Source organism: Rutidosis leptorrhynchoides, chromosome 4 (genome assembly GCF_046630445.1).
Source record: "Rutidosis leptorrhynchoides isolate AG116_Rl617_1_P2 chromosome 4, CSIRO_AGI_Rlap_v1, whole genome shotgun sequence".
Lineage (NCBI taxonomy): Eukaryota > Viridiplantae > Streptophyta > Magnoliopsida > Asterales > Asteraceae > Rutidosis > Rutidosis leptorrhynchoides.
This window is the reverse complement of record NC_092336.1, coordinates 416532180-416548898: the sequence shown is the minus strand read 5'-3', so window position 1 is coordinate 416548898 and position 16719 is coordinate 416532180. Positions and strand designations below refer to the sequence as shown.

At 30.5% G+C, this 16719-nt stretch overlaps 1 protein-coding gene across 1 annotated transcript; it reads right to left on the bottom strand.

Annotated features, from left to right (window-relative positions):
- Positions 1–15354: 15354 nt before the first annotated feature.
- Positions 15355–16326, bottom strand: LOC139842033 (uncharacterized). The gene has a single exon (XM_071832211.1). It carries the CDS (start codon positions 16324–16326, stop codon positions 15355–15357), a length of 972 nt encoding a protein of 323 aa, XP_071688312.1.
- Positions 16327–16719: the final 393 nt, after the last annotated feature.

Sequence of the window (16719 nt, the reverse complement as noted above, 5' to 3'; positions counted from 1 at the left end):
TATATATATATATATATATATATATATATATATATATATATATATATATATGATTTCAAATTATTTAGTAAACGATAGTAACATTCGATTATTGATTCGATTTTAGATAAGTTAACTAAAACGTTTAAGATGAACCAGTAAAACACTAATTTGCTACAGTATTTTCAAATTGCTACAGTACCCGAAAAGCTACAGTGTTTTCAAAAATCACTATTTGCTATAGTATTAACAAAATGAAAATGTATATATTATATATATATTAACAAATAGCGAGACGATAATTTATAGAAGTAAATGACCAAAACGCTCGAAAGTTTAAGATATACTTTGAGTGGTATAGTTTATGGATAATTTAAGACTATATTTTGACAAAGGTACGTGTCACGTAACGTAAAGTACAGGTTTTCTCAGCGTACGAAAGGACATTCGAAAAACCGGAACCGGGACATAGGTCGAGCGTCAACGTACAAAATGACGGGACTAAATTTACAAGTGAACTATGCACAAGAATATAATATAATATATATAATTAATATAAATTATATATATTAAATTTATATTTATTTAATATGTCGACAAACAAAAAGTTAAAACATGTGAGCTGGAAAATCAAGGTCATGCGATCGCATGGCCAATGCCTCTCAACTCCATGCGATCGCATGGAGGCAAAAGTCTGGCCTGATGCTATAAAATGGCATTTTGCTCGACACTTATCACACACACATATATATATTCTTATTATTACTCCGTATGATATATATATATATATATATATATATATATATATATATATATATATATATATATATATATATATTATTTATATTATTATTAAGATTATTAATATTATTATTAATCTTATTATTATTAGTAGTATATACATAAAATACTACGACGAGGTCATGAGCGTGTCACTTTCAAAATGGTTTTCGAGCGGGATAGAGCTAAGGAAACTATGGGTTATAGCTATGGAGGTTATGGGTAATGTTCGTGGGTATTATTTTGCAAGTCAAACCTAGTGTTTATCATCTCTGTTACGTCTACGTACTTTCCTGCAATATTGAATCACAATATTGATACGTGAATATTCATATCTTATCTTTTATATATTAATAATGTATCCATGTCTAGTGCTCGAGTATATATGTTTATGCATGCTTGTGTGCTAAATTTCTTCGCTAAACAGTTTATGATGAATCACGAATTAAATACATATATTACTGACAAAAGGTATATGATATGCATGTTTTTGAAAAGCTGGCGAAAAATCAATAACTTTTCATTTAGAAATCGCGTAATTTCGATGAACGAATTAAAAGATATGGTCAACTGAATTATGATTGACGTTAATTGGAATTGCTTTCGAATCTGCAATTAATATTTAAACAACCTGTTTACGAGATTGATAAATTGGGTTTTTGAATACTACTAGCCGAGTAAATGAATTCTTAAATAAGGCATGTCTCGTTTTGTTGAACAATTGTCAAAGTTGACTGTCTTATCATATTTTCAAAGCTTTATAAATACTATAATCTGATTTTACAAGTATTGGGAAACTATGTGAAATGTTAAAATGTTTCGATTGCCATGATCATTCAACTATAGTATTGAGTCAGATTAACTTTTTGAAATGACTTTTAATAACCTTTGTATGTCGATCTCGAGCATTAGGATTGTGATGCACTATGACCTGACCTAACTTGATAGACATTTATTGACCAACATATGTTCTCTAGGTTGAGATCTACGGTTATTTGGTATTCCGAGTTTTGGTCACATTTCGGTGAACGACTTTATATGCTGCTAAGGTGAGTTTCATTTGCTCCCTTTTTAAATGCTTTTGCAATATATATTTTTGGGATGAGAATACATGCAATTTATTTTAAACAATGGACACAAGTACATACTAAATTCTATACTGAGTTTGAACCTAAAATCCCTTAGCTTTGGTAACTAGTAACTGCCGGTTATAAGAACTGGTAGGCGTGAGTAGTAGTATATGGATCCATAGGGCTTGATATCCCTGTCCGAGCTAGAGCACTAGCCTTTTAACGGATGTATGCTATTTGAGAAGCGTACACGTTGGTTTACGTGTATTATTAAAATGATTATACAAAGGGTATAAATTATATATACGTTAAGTTTAGTTACCAGGGTGCTCAATCTTGTAGAATAATTTGACAAACGTTTCTGGATGAAACAACTGAAATCTTGTGATCCACCTTTACATACAGATTATACGAAGCAATAAAACTATGAATTCACCAACCTTTGTGTTGACACTTTTTAGCATGTTTATCCTCAGGTTCCCTAGAAGTCTTCCACTGTTTACTTATATGTTAGACAAGCTATGTGCATGGAGTCTTACATGACATATTTTTCAAGGAAACGTTGCATTCACCAAATCATCACCATGTATCTTATTTTGACTGCATTGTCAATTGAAGTATCATTGTAAACTATTATATTACGGTGATTGTCTATATGTAGAAATCATCAGATGTCAAAAACCTTTGATTTAAATATTCATTTATGGTGTGCCTTTTCAAAAGAATGCAATGTTTACAAAATGTATCATATAAGATGTCAAATACCTCGCAATGAAATCGATGAATGACGTGTTTATCCATATGGATTTGGAGTGATCGTCACAATCAGGGTTATAATAAGACTGTTTCAACTGAAAAGTCGAAGTTGACTTGCTGGAGCTGTGACAAAACCGACTACTTTGGAAGGGAATTGAAAAGTCATTTTTGCTAATAAATGCCAAAGGATTTGACGCGAATACGTGTTAAATTATGACTTTGGTTTCGAGAGCTTTTCAGGTATATAACTGTGGGTAATATGTGGTTGGATCATCATCTCGATTGCTCATTATTTGAAGTATCTTCAGGAATTTCGAAGGGTTTGAACACAAATTGTAATCGTTAATATACATATGATGTTCTAGCACAGTTTTGAAGTCAAAGTATAGCTTTGAAAGATGTAAGGATATAAGAGTGATGATACTGGTTGGATCTTGACTTAAATTTTGATTTGTCAAAATCAGAATACGTAATGAAATTTGGATGAGAATGATTGTCTTGATTTCTTATGAAAGAAGGTATGTTGTTGTGAAGGTAATGAGTATAGTTGATGATTGCTGAATCAGATTCGAAGAATGTAACATATAAATTGTGAATTTATATATCTTTCGGGTATTACCTACCCGTTAATTTTTTTTTTTTTTACAATTAATATTTTGTACAAACGAATTTTTATTACAGTCTTTAGGAAAATATATATGTGTATATTTCCTTTAGATGTAACATAGATTTAATGAGTTAATATTAAATTAAACTCATTGATTTACGGTTGAAACTAGAATTGAGTAATCCCTAAAACTTTAGAAATTACATGAGTATTTCTTCAATGATATTGGAATTATGAATCAATACTTCATTATTTGTTGAGATGTGATGTTGGTTTTCGTTAAATTTTTGTGAACTTCGCAAAGTACGAATGATATTATCTGAAAAGTTTCGTTTACATCAATGATGAAAGTGTAAAATCAAATATATACTTGATTTATTAGGAATTGAAATTTGTTGAATTGAGACAGAGATTGTAGTTAACGATGGTTAAGTTGCGGGCAAAGGACGTACATTATTGCATATTTGTAATATGAATTAACCGAGTAGTTAAGATTCACACACAATAGCTTAGCACGGAAAGATTTATTTTTATTTCAAAATATATATATATATATATATATATATATATATATATATATATATATATATATATAAAATATACATATAATTTCTTCAGAGGGAATGAGTTAATTCTTCATAACTCGTTGATACAATATACGCGTTATTGATTCGTAATGATGTCCACAGTGATTCTTGAACTGACGGAGTTTGTGATGTTATAGGTGTTGTTGATTCTGATGTTGATTGTACTGACGATGCTGGTGACGCTGACTGTACTGTTGATGTTGTTGGTAAAACAAGTTTAGCTTGTTAATCACACACCATTTTTGTCAGGGTTTCTACTCTTCCTTCTATCATTTTGGTTCGCTTAACTGATTTATGGTTAGGGCTAGATTAGATAATCTATAAGACTTTAGAGATTACATAATCGCCGCGGAATGTTTCTCCAATGAAGTTATGAATTTATAATTCGTCAGTTATTGTTGTTGGTACTCCTTGGTATCTATGGTGCGTATGAAGTTGATGCTCGTGGGACAGATTGTGAAGTTGAGGTTTACGACGCGGTTGTGGTTGGAGGTGGTAATGGTACTGTTGGCGTTGATGATGGGGGTACTGGTTATGCTGCTGGTGTTTGTAATCTTTGCACCATATTCTCCAAAGCCACTACCCGAGCGTGAAGCTCATTGACTTCTTCTATTACACCGGGGTGATTGTCAGTTCGGACGAGCGGATAAATAAAATCTAGAATTTGATGTAGTATGTAATCGTGACGAGATACCCTGGAAATGAGAGAGAAAATGGTGTCTCGAACAGGTTCGCCGGTAAGTGCTTCAGGTTCATCACCAAGAGGGCAATGTGGTGGATGGAAGGGATCACCTTCTTCTTGTCTCCAATGATTGAGGAGGCTACGAACCCATCCCCAATTCATCCAGAATAGATGATGGCTGATTGGTTGATCCATTCCGGTCACACTGCTTTCGGAGCTTGAGTGGGATTCCATTTCGGAATCCGAGGAACTTGAACTAATGACGAATTCCATTTCGTACGATTGAATAAAGGATTTTTCGATATGAAATGATTTCTGGTTATCGGATGGTATTCTACTTACATAGGATATATATATATATAGAGCAAAAGATTTTCGTAGATTACAGAGGAATTTACTGGATATGTCAGACAAAGTTTACAGTAATAGATATGATAAGATATGATTAAGCAGATACGCTAAGATATGAATTTGTCTATACACTATTCGTGCAATCAATGCAGCAAGACGTGTCTAGACTAAGAATGATAAGCAGGTAATTTCCTAAGGATGATAAGTAGATGATTTTCGACACAAAATGATAAGCAAAACTTTTGACATGCAGACACGGTCGAAGTCCAGACTCACTAATGCATCCTAACGACTTATCAGTTAGACACACTAATGCAGACCTAGTTTGCTAAGACCACCGCTCTGATACCAACTGAAAGGACCCGTTCATATACATTATAAACGATTCACAATAGTTGATTACATCGCGAGGTATTTGACCTCTATATGATACATTTTACAAACATTGCATTCGTTTCTAAAAGACAAACTTTCTTTACAACGAAAGTTGACGGCATGCATACCATTTCATAATACATCCAACTATAATTGACTTAATAATATCTTGATGAACTCAACGACTCGAATGCAATGTCTTTCAAAATATGCCATGAATGACTCCAAGTAATATCTCTAAAATGATCAAATGCACAGCGGAAGATTTTTTAACACCTGAGAATAAACATGCTTTAAAGTGTCAACCAAAAGGTTGGTGAGTTCATTAGTTTATCATAATCGATCATTTTCATCATTTTAATAGACCACAAGATTTTCATTTCCATTTCTCATAAATATACGTCCCATGCATAGAGACAAAAATCATTCATAGGGATTGAACACCTGGTAACCGACATTAACTAGATGCATATAAGAATATCCCCTATCATTCCAGGACATCCATCGGACATGATATAAAATAACATCGAAGTACTAAAGCATCTGCAACCATGGATGGGGTTCGTTAGGCCCAATAGATCTATCTTTAGGATTCGCGTTAATTAGTAGATCGGTTTACTAATTCTTAGGTTACCAAGCAAAAAGGGGCATATTCGGCTTCGATCATTCAACCATAGAATGTAGTTTCAATTACTTGTGTCTATTTTGTCAAACATTTATAAAAGTTGCGCATGTATTCTCAGCCCAAAAATGAAAAGGGTAAAAAGGCAAATGAAACTCACCATACTGTATTTCGTAGTAAAAATATATATGACGTCATTGAACAAGTGCAAGGTTGACCTTGGATTTACGAACCTATATTAATTATATATATTTATATGTTGGTCAATATTTGTCTAACAATTTAGGTTCAACCGTAGGGTATCACAATCCTAATGCTCGAGTCTAATATGTAAAAGTCAACAAAAGTCAATTTGACTCAAAATGATTTCTACAATTTATACATGATTATTATATAATTTTTAAATATTTTAAAATGATTTATTAGAGTAAATAATATAATTCATTTATTAATAAATAAAATTTTATATAAAAATATACTTTTATATATCTTAAGTAATAAAATTTATAAAGTTCATTTAATATCATAAAAATATTATGATAGGTTTTATTAAGGTAATTATATTATTTGTATTACATATTTATTTGATAAAATAACATTGATAATAATAATAAGTAAAAGTTGTATTATTTTGTAATAATAATTATTATTATTCTATTAATAAAAATCTCAATATTTATATTTACTAAAAAATGATATTATGATAAAATGATAATTCTAATTATGATAACTTTAATATTTACGATACTTTTTAATATTAACTTTAAAATAATATTTCTATTTAAAATGATAATAATAATGGTATTTTATAATAACAATGACATTTCTATTAAAATGATAATTTTTGTTAAAATGATAGCTTTAATACTAACGATACTTTTAATAATAATAGTAATGATAAACATAATAAGAACGATAATTTTATCTAAATCAATATCTTACAATATTTTAATTTCATCATGATACTTATACTCATTATTTCCTAATCGATTCGTTTAATAGCTTTTAAATCGTCTTTTATATCAAGTTCATATTAATGGTAATAATAGTAATCATAATAATTAGGTGTTACTAATATTAGTTTTTAATTATAATAATATTAATGATAATAAATATTATGATGATAATACTAATAACTATTTTAATGATAATAATAATAATACTAATTATAACTTTAACGATAATAACGATAGTAATAATAATAAAATAACACCTTTTTAATGATGATACTTTTTATTGATAATGATGATGATAATAATAATAATAATAATAATAATAATAATAATAATAATAATAATAATAATAATAATAATAATAATAATAATAATAATAATTAGATGAAAACTAGAACGACGATAATAACGACGATAATAATAACTATTTTTAATAATAATACAAAAATTCAATTGACTATAACTTCTAATCCTTTCATCGAAACCATTCGATATCTAAATGAAAAGTTCTTAATTTTTCGCGAGCTTTCCAACGACATGCATATCTTATACCTTATCTCAACCGCATATGTAACTAATTCAGGATTCAACATATCCTATCTAACGACAATATCAAAAATACAAGCATGCATAATCCTATATACTCGAGCACTAGTCAGGGATACACTATTAATATGTAAAAGTTAAATTATGAGTGCTTACGTATCAATATTGAGATTCAATATTGCAGGAAAGGTACGTAGACGCAACGGAGATGATAAACACTAGGTTGACCCCACGAGCATACCCCCGAACATTACCCATAACCTCCATAGCTATAACCCATAATTTCCTTAGCCCTATCCTACTTGAAAACTAGTTTTGAAATAGCTCGCTCATGACCTCGTCGTAATATTTTATGTAATAATAATAGTACTAATACTAATAATAATAAGATTAATAATAATAATATTAAACTTTATAATATATATATATATATATATATATATATATATATATATATATATATATATATATATATATATATCAAGAGATAGATTGAGGGATGGAATGGTTCGGCAGAAAAATGTGAGCTTTATACACAAATCCTGAAACTGACACCTCCGCGAGTGTGGAGGTTTTGTGCCTATATGCTCCGCGAGTGCGGAGTTCCCCTGTCCAGCTCATTCCCAATGATTTTAAGGTTACCGATGGTTTATATATTTATTTAATATATAATATATTTAATTTATATAATTAATTATATATTATATTATATTTACGTGCATAGTTAACCTATAATTTTAGTTCTAATGACTCATACGTTGTCACTCGACTTATGTCCTAGTTCCGATTTTTCGAACGCATATTCATACGCTTAGAAAACTAGCTCTTTATGTTACGCGACGTGTACCTATTATAAATAATTAGACTTAATCATCTATAATTTATATTACCCAAAGTATAAATTCTTTATTTGAGTGTTGTGGTCATTTGCTTCTATAAATCAATGTCTCGTTGTTTATTAAAATACGTTTAATAATACCGAAACGTTATATGTTTAAATTAAAGCATTTGTAATATATATATATATATATATATATATATATATATATATATATATATATATATATATATATATATTTTCTTATTTAAAAATATGATTTTGTATATCTTATATATAATTGAAATATCTATTTAATAATATAACGTTTAGTTTTTTCAAAACTATTTATTTTTCAAAGTTCATTTCAAAATCGTTTAAGTAATTGAAAGTATTATGTCGTAACACGTTTACGTTTTCAAAGTATAAATATATATATGTGTGTGTGTGTGTGTGTGTGTGTGTGTGTAATTTATAATACAAAGCCTTAATTAAGTTCTTTAAAACTTATGAACAAATTATCTTATAAAACGTTTTAATGATAAAGTTCTTTTTAAACCAAACAGTTTTTGTACGTTTGAAACAATATTAAATAAATATGAAAACTTTGTTTTTCCAAAATTAAATATATTTAAGAATCATTTTACTAAAGAGGTTATAATTGTTATATCATAAAACGTTTTAGAAAATTAAGATTAAATATACTCTTAATAGGTTTCAAGCTTTTGAATTAACGTTTGTTGGTGACACGTGCTATAAAGTCCAAAGGTTAGATGAACGTATGAAATCATCTTAATGTAAAATGTCGATATCCAATCGTCTAAGTTATTTATATTCCACGTTCCAACTTTAAGATGAAAGTTAAAATAGTTATCCTATTAAAATCACGAGGAAAATGTTGTAAAGCATGAATTGAAATTCAAATAGGAATCTCCACTAATTCTTGTCTAATTCCCGTTAATTGACACTTTTGTTCTTACGTGTAAATGATTTTACCATTTATTCCGAATATCGTTAAAATGGACGATTTCTCAAATCAATGTGGACCTCTCAACAGAGACTCGTAATCATAATTCAATGTATCTGATAATTCGATCATTTGATATTATCTGTAAATTCCATCGATAATTATTTTAAATATATTTTGAAACAAATACGTTCATGTAAAGTATTATGTATCTAATACTATGTTAATGTTTTCAAGTTATAACATATATACATATACATATTTAATCATATCCGTTCATATAATGGTTCGTGAATCATTGGAGTTTGGTCGGGGTTAAATGAATGTATGAACATAGTTTGAAATCCTTGAGGTTTAACTTAACAAACTTTGCTTATCGTGTCGAAAACATATAAGGATAAAGTTTAAATTTGTTCGGAAATTTCCGGTTCGTCACAGTACCTATCCGTTAAAGAAATTTCGTCCCCGAAATTTGATAGAGGTCGTCATGGCTAACAATGAGAATGTTATTATGACGATTATAGAGTTTTTTCATGCTTAAGAAGTATGGATAAAATAATTCGATTACTCGAAGCGTATGAGGGAAGTTATCGTAAATGAATGAACATAGTTATATTGATAATAGGTTATAAAATTGCAATTTAAAATTGCTACTATATATGTCATTTGCTAAAATAATATTTTATAATTGCTACTGTATAGGTCATTGCTACTTTAAAATTGTTACTGTATATGCCATTAATTGCTACTGCATATGAACAACCATATATTTTGCGAGTATTATTTAATTTTATGCATGTGCTTTGGGCGCGACCCGACCCGACCCGATTTGACCCGACACACTCAATATTTTGTGCAAGAAAGTTATCAAATAAATTTTTGGGACCCCATTGAGTTTTGATCCTAGAATCGCCACTCCTTTCATATAAATGTATGTTTTAAAAATTGAATTCTATTGGAACAAAACTAATGCAGGTTTCTCCAACATTATCTCCTACCTTAATTAAAATATATTTTCATGAAGAACTTAGTACAGTTGATGAAGCTACTTACCTACCCCAATTAAACTTAATAAAATTACCAAAATATCATGTTCTAAGCATTGACGTTTTCTTTTACCTGTAGCCAGTGTTGCAAAAGTCAGCCGACTTGGCCGACGCATCGTTTTTTAGGCATGGCCAATGCGTCGTTGCTAAAAAGTCAGTCAAAGGTAAAAAAAAGTCGGTCAAAGTCGTTCAAAGTCATTCAAAGTCAGTCAAAGTCGATCAATTTTTTTTGTAATATTGTTAATAATTGTTAATTGTTCATGTTTATTGTAAATATAGTTTATATTTTAAGATTCAATCTATATAATATTATATATAAATATATATTTAATAAAACTATTTTAAAAAGTCAACGTTAGTCAACGCCCGTTGCGTCCCTGTTGCGTCCGACGCGTCATTTTTTAGACTTGGTCGATGCGTCCCCGGCTCGCGTCTTTTACAACCTTGCTTGTAGCTATGCCAGACTTCTCTGTTCTGCCAAATTTATGGTTGAGAAGTATTTACTTCTTCCGATAAATGAATAAACAATCATTGCAAACATGCGCATTTGACTACAAAAAATGGATTAAAACCAATCATATTGGAAGACAAATGGAATGATTCAAATACCACTAAGAATGTTGTTTATAAGAAAGTCTTGAGACGTATTTGACTGAGATGTAAATGTTCTATAGTTAAATATCCTTTGAATATTTATTGTACATCTCTAATTATATATACTTATAGTACAAACTAAATTCATTTTGACAATTAATATAAGCTTAATGGATAAAAAGGATTAACGTTGAGAGTTAATGGTTTAAGGTTTAGGAATTGCTATTTAGGGTTTATGGTTTACAGTTTAGGATTTAGGGTTTAGGGTTAAGATTATAGAATTTATGCTTTGGGGTTTAGGGTTTAGTGTATATGGTTTACGGTTTAGGGTTTAGGGTTTGAGGTTTAGAGTTAGGATTTAGAGTTTAGGGTTTAATTTTTAGAATTTATGGTATATAGTTTAGGGTTTTATGGTTTATGGTTTAGGGTTTAGATATAGGATTTAAGGTTTAGGGTTTGGTGTATAGGGTTTAGTGTATAGGGTTTAGGTTTTAGAGTTTAGGGTTTAGATTTTAGAGTTTAGGGTTTAGGGTTTAGTGTGTAGGGTTAACGGTTGGTGGTTTAGGGTTTAGGGTTTAGATATAGGGTTTATGGTTTAGAGTTTAGTGTATAGAGTTTAGGGTTTAGTGTTTAGGGTTTATGGTTTAGACTTACGGATAGTGTAAAGGGTTTAGGGTTTGAGGTTTGGAGTTAGATTTAGAGTTTACGGTTTATTTTTTAGAATTTATGGTATATATTTTAGGGTTTTATGGTTTAGGGTTTAGATATATGGTTTAGGGTTTAGGGTTTAGTGTATAGGGTTTAGGTTTTAGAGTTTAGGGTTTAGATTTTAGAATTTATGGTTTAGGGTATAAGGTATAGGGTATAGGGTTTAGTGTGTAGGGTTAAGGGTTGGTGGTTTAGGGTTTAGATATAGGGTTTATGGTTAAGAGTTTAGTGTATAGAGTTTAGGGTTTAGTGTTTAGGGTTTATGGTTTAGACTATAAGGTTTAAGGTTTAGATTTTAGAATTAATGGTTTAGGGTTTAGGGTTTAGGGTATAGGGTTTAGGGCTTAGGGTTTAGCTTTTACAATTTATGGTTTAGAGTATATATATAGAGTTTAGTATTTAGGGTTTAGTGTATAGGATTTAGGGTTTAGGGTTTATTGTTTAGTGTATAAGGTTTAGGGTATATGGTTTAGGGTTTAGAGTTTAGGGTTTAGATTTTAAAATTTAAGGTTTAGAATTTAGGGTTTAGGGTTTAGAGTTTAGGATTTAGTGTGTAGGGTAAAGGGTTGGTGATTTAGGATTTAGGGTTGGATTAGGGTTGGTTTAGGATTTAGGGTTTAGTGTTTAGTGTATAGGGTATACGATTTTGAGTTTAAAGTTTATGGTTTACAGGTTAGGGTTTAGGGTTTAGATTTTAGACTTTATGATTTAGGGTTTAGGGTATAAGGTTTAGGTTTTAGGGTTTATTGCTTAGGGTTTAGAGTTTAGAGTTTAGTATGTTTAAGGTTTAGATTTTGAGTTTAGGTTTAGAGTTTAGTGTTTATGGAGCGAGATATGTTGATGAAGTTGAAAGTTAATTTTATTTTGGTTGCATTTATCATCTATGCTTTTTAGAATATATTAACCTTCTTGCTAAGACAATTTATGACGTTTCAAGCATTTTAAATGAACTTTGAAAATTTAAATCCATTTAGCCAATTAAAACATTCGAAGCTGTATATGTTCTACCTTGCTACAATCGTTAGATGTTTTGTTTATATTTAATGTGATTTTGATACGCTTATTGTTTGGTGAATAGATGGATCATAAAATCAACTTGATCTCAAATTAAATTACACAAAAGAAAGAAAGCCATAAAGATTGTATCTTTTTTACAAAGATAAGAATTTTAGTAGAAGTAAGCACATTAAAAAAGTATTACAAACATTTATATAGAATTAAAACTCAATTACCTCTTGATACGAACCTTCATTTTGGGTTAAAATTAAGGCAAAAGAAATGGAATTTTCTAATTTTTATAAAGATAATTATTTAACCAAAGTTTTATCTACCTAAACTACCCCTAAATTAACAAATGAGGACTATCGAAACTCAAAAAATAGAACAAAAAAAAAATTCAGTTATCACTTACCATTACCCTATCGATGATCGTCTCATCCAAAACATAGAACCTGTAAATTATCACTCGAAGATCGTTAACCATCCATCGTTTTCAAGCAATCGAACACACTTGCAATACTATCTTGTGTCTATTCATCGTCAATTCAAAAATACTGGTTAGTTTCTTTTTATTTCGTCTCAATTATCAGGGTATTACTTTTCGATTCAAAATTAATATAGATTGGTGCTTTAATAGATTCATTTTTTCATTTTTGCATGTCATATCAGGTTCATAAATCATTTAAATTTGTACTTTAATTGAATTTTTAGGTTTTTTTTTTTAATTTTGCTTACCCTTACTGCACTACATGTATTTAGTTCTGTATCTTAATGGATGTATGTTTGAGGACGGTTGTGAGTGGGTTAATCCTGACATGAAATATGTGTTTCAAAGAAATAAATCTGCAAATGGTTAAAGTGATAACCATGAAAAAAGAAGCTCCTCAAATGTTGCAATTGGTAATGAGAGTATATGGGGTAAAGAAGTTGAAATAGTGAATATTGAAGATAGTAATGATGGAAGTGGCTCGAGTTTTAGAAATTTGGGAAGTCCGGGTGATCAAACTGGCCAAACCAACATTGATGTCCATAATCAATATTAGAATAATCGTGTCACTAATGATGAACATAATGACAATGAGAACAACTTAGGTTTAATTTACTTGGGACATCAAAGTGATGAAGAATTGAATCACGAATCTGATACAGAGTCAATGAATGAACAAAACCAACCCGCACAACCCAACAATGATATCCACGACCGACAAGTTGTCTTTCCTGTACCAGGCGGACATACTTGGGTACGCATCCATCCTGTTATTATTAATATAAATTTAAATTATAATAATAAGTTTTATAAATGAATTTTATATAACTAATTACAATTGAACATATTTAATTTGGAAATGTATTTGGTTTTTGGATAGCGTTTCCCTCCGCATTTTATTACAAATATAATATTTCAACTTATTATAGGCTAACGGATTACGACAGAAGACTTTCTCAGGGATGCACAAAGTACTAACAACAAGATAAAGAGTTATGACATTATTCACAATTCATGATCATCTAACACGAATAACTACATTGTCGAATATGTGGGAAAATACAACGAAGATATGAGATAACCATCCACAATTCTTAATTTAATCGCCTAAAACTACATCACGATATCGGAGATGATTTATTTAATTTGAATCAAAATTTTGTCTTTTTATTTATTCGTTAGTACATTTTGAAACTTTAAAAAATTGAATCCCCTATAAAACATCTGCTTTAATGTTCATCGTATACTTAATAATAGTTCGTTAGTACATTTTGAAACTTTAAAAATTTCAAGTCCTTAAAAACATTTGTTTTAATGTTCATCTAGATCTAGATATAATAATAGTTTTTTAATTTATATATTTAATTTTATAGCTTAAATGATTAGACCCTTCAAAATTCCCGCGAAACCACGGGTCTTTAACTAGTATATATATATATATATATATATATATATATATATATATATATATATATATATATATATATATATATATATATATATATATATATATATATATATACATATTGTTATTTCTTAGATTTCTATTTTATTAAAAGATTTGTAACAATTGTTGACGTGGTATGAATGAAAATATTTACTATAGTCTTAAAAAATCTTTTTCTTTTCTTTTTAATTTTCCTTAATATGGAAGGAGATGAATGCAAAGGAATAGATATGTAGGAGTTCTTAGAGCACTCTTATCCATGACGCAATGTCATGGATAAATTGACTGACACATCAGCGCCACATCAGCACCTTCTCTCCTCCTTCATCCCATTACATACCAAAGACTAAACGCTAACATCCATGACGCAATGTCATGGAATAATATTTTTTTTATTTTTTTATTAATTAAACATTACATTATTATTAAAAACAAATACAAATATAAATATTCAAAATATAAAATTACATTATTAAATTACTCATCGCCTTCGTCCTCGTCCTCTTACTCGTCTTCATCTTCGTCCTTGTACTCGTCTTCGTCTTCTTCCTCATCTTCATCTTGGTTATTAGTTCCCGAAGGTCCTAGTTCTTCATTATCATTGACATGCTCGGGAATTGAGGAAGGTCCTGATGCTGGGTTATATCTGATACGCGCATTCGGTGGTAAATTCCATATGTGTTCGATAAGTTGATCTCGAAGAAACCGATAAATGGTAGAATCGCGTAATTCTTTGTCCATTAGGAGTTGTGTATCAAACCTTTCTCGTATTGATAATGCACAGCGAGCAGGCTGATAATCCTCCTCTAACCCACAAAATGCTCGACCATTATCTTCAGTTATCATATTGTGTAAAATCACACACGTATACATAATGCATTGAATTTTCTCGATATAGAACTGTCATGCAGGATGTTTAATGATTGCCCAACGACCCTGAAGTACACCGAATGCTCGTTCGATATCCTTTCTTGCTGCCTCTTAGTACCATTTGAATTTAGATAATTTTGGTTCGACCGTACTTTTGAACAATTTCACAAGTGTCGACCAATCCGGATATATGTCGTCCGCTAAATAATAGCCCCGTGTAAAACTCAACCCATTCACCGTATAGTTACACGGTGGAGATCTATCTTCAAGCAACTCTTTAAATAAATCTGATTGGTTTAACACATTGATGTCATTATTTGAACCAACCGGTCCAAAGTAAGCGTGCCAAATCCATAAATCATAGGAGGCGCCCGCTTCCAACATTATTGTTGGGTGACCATGATCGCCTCGTGTGTATTGCCCTTTCCAGCTAACTGGACAATTTTTCCAAGCCCAATGCATACAATCTAGACTACCGAGCATACCCGAAAAACCATGGATTTCCTCATGTTTTCTAGTTAAACGTTCAACATCGGAGGCATTCGGTTTTCTTAAATATTCGTTCGAAAATAAATGTATAACACTTTTGCAATAATTTTCTAAACACAGATACGATGTGCTTTCACCAATATGCAAATACTCGTCAAAAATATCGGGAGCAACACCGTATGCTAATTGTCGTATAGCCGATGTAATTTTTTGATAAACAGTAAACCCGAGTAAACCGGTTGCATCCCGTCTTTGATGAAAATATTTAAAGTATGAAGGAACTGGTTCTTGAGAATAACTGAGTATGCCTGCGGAGATACGGTTAAACAATCGACTACTCATTCGAAAACGTCTTCGGAATTTATCTTCGAGGAATGTTGGTGTGTCGGAAAAGTAATCATTCCATAATAGTGCAGCCCTTCCAGCTCGATCTCTCGGAAAATGTCTTCTTGGAGCTCTTGTGATAGGTTCATAAGTTTCTTCTTCGTCGGCGTCTAAAAAATCAAGCATTTCGAGTTGTCGCTCTGGATTGTACGCACTTGCTAGTTCCATAACATCTTCGAAATCGTAATCGTTAAGATACAAGTTATTCATTTTTTGTAGTAGGTTGTAATATAGAGTGTGTTGTAATATTTGATTGTGTTGAATGATTTAATGTGTATATGTTTAGATGTGGAGTGTGGTATAAATAGGATTGAAAATGGAAAAAAAAAAATGAAAAATGATGAAATATATCCGTTGAAGCTTGCAACGGCTAGTTTACACGTCCTTGGTAAAGTCATGCGATGAAAAAATGGAGGACAGGTCAGTCAACGGTGGCCCAACGGCGCCGTGCTAATATCGGCGCCGTTCAACAGCGGTGGGCAACGGCGGGTGGATAACGTACCGCGGAGAGAGCTCTTATTATAAATCCTTTCCGTCAATATCTGACGAATTAGGAAGTAAAATAATATATATGCTTTTGTAACGACTAATATACTAACCTTA

What these genes read in the sequence shown, in the direction of transcription:
- LOC139842033 (XM_071832211.1), bottom strand. Translation starts at nt 16,326, where the DNA reads ATGAATAACTTGTATCTTAACGATTACGATTTCGAAGATGTTATGGAA.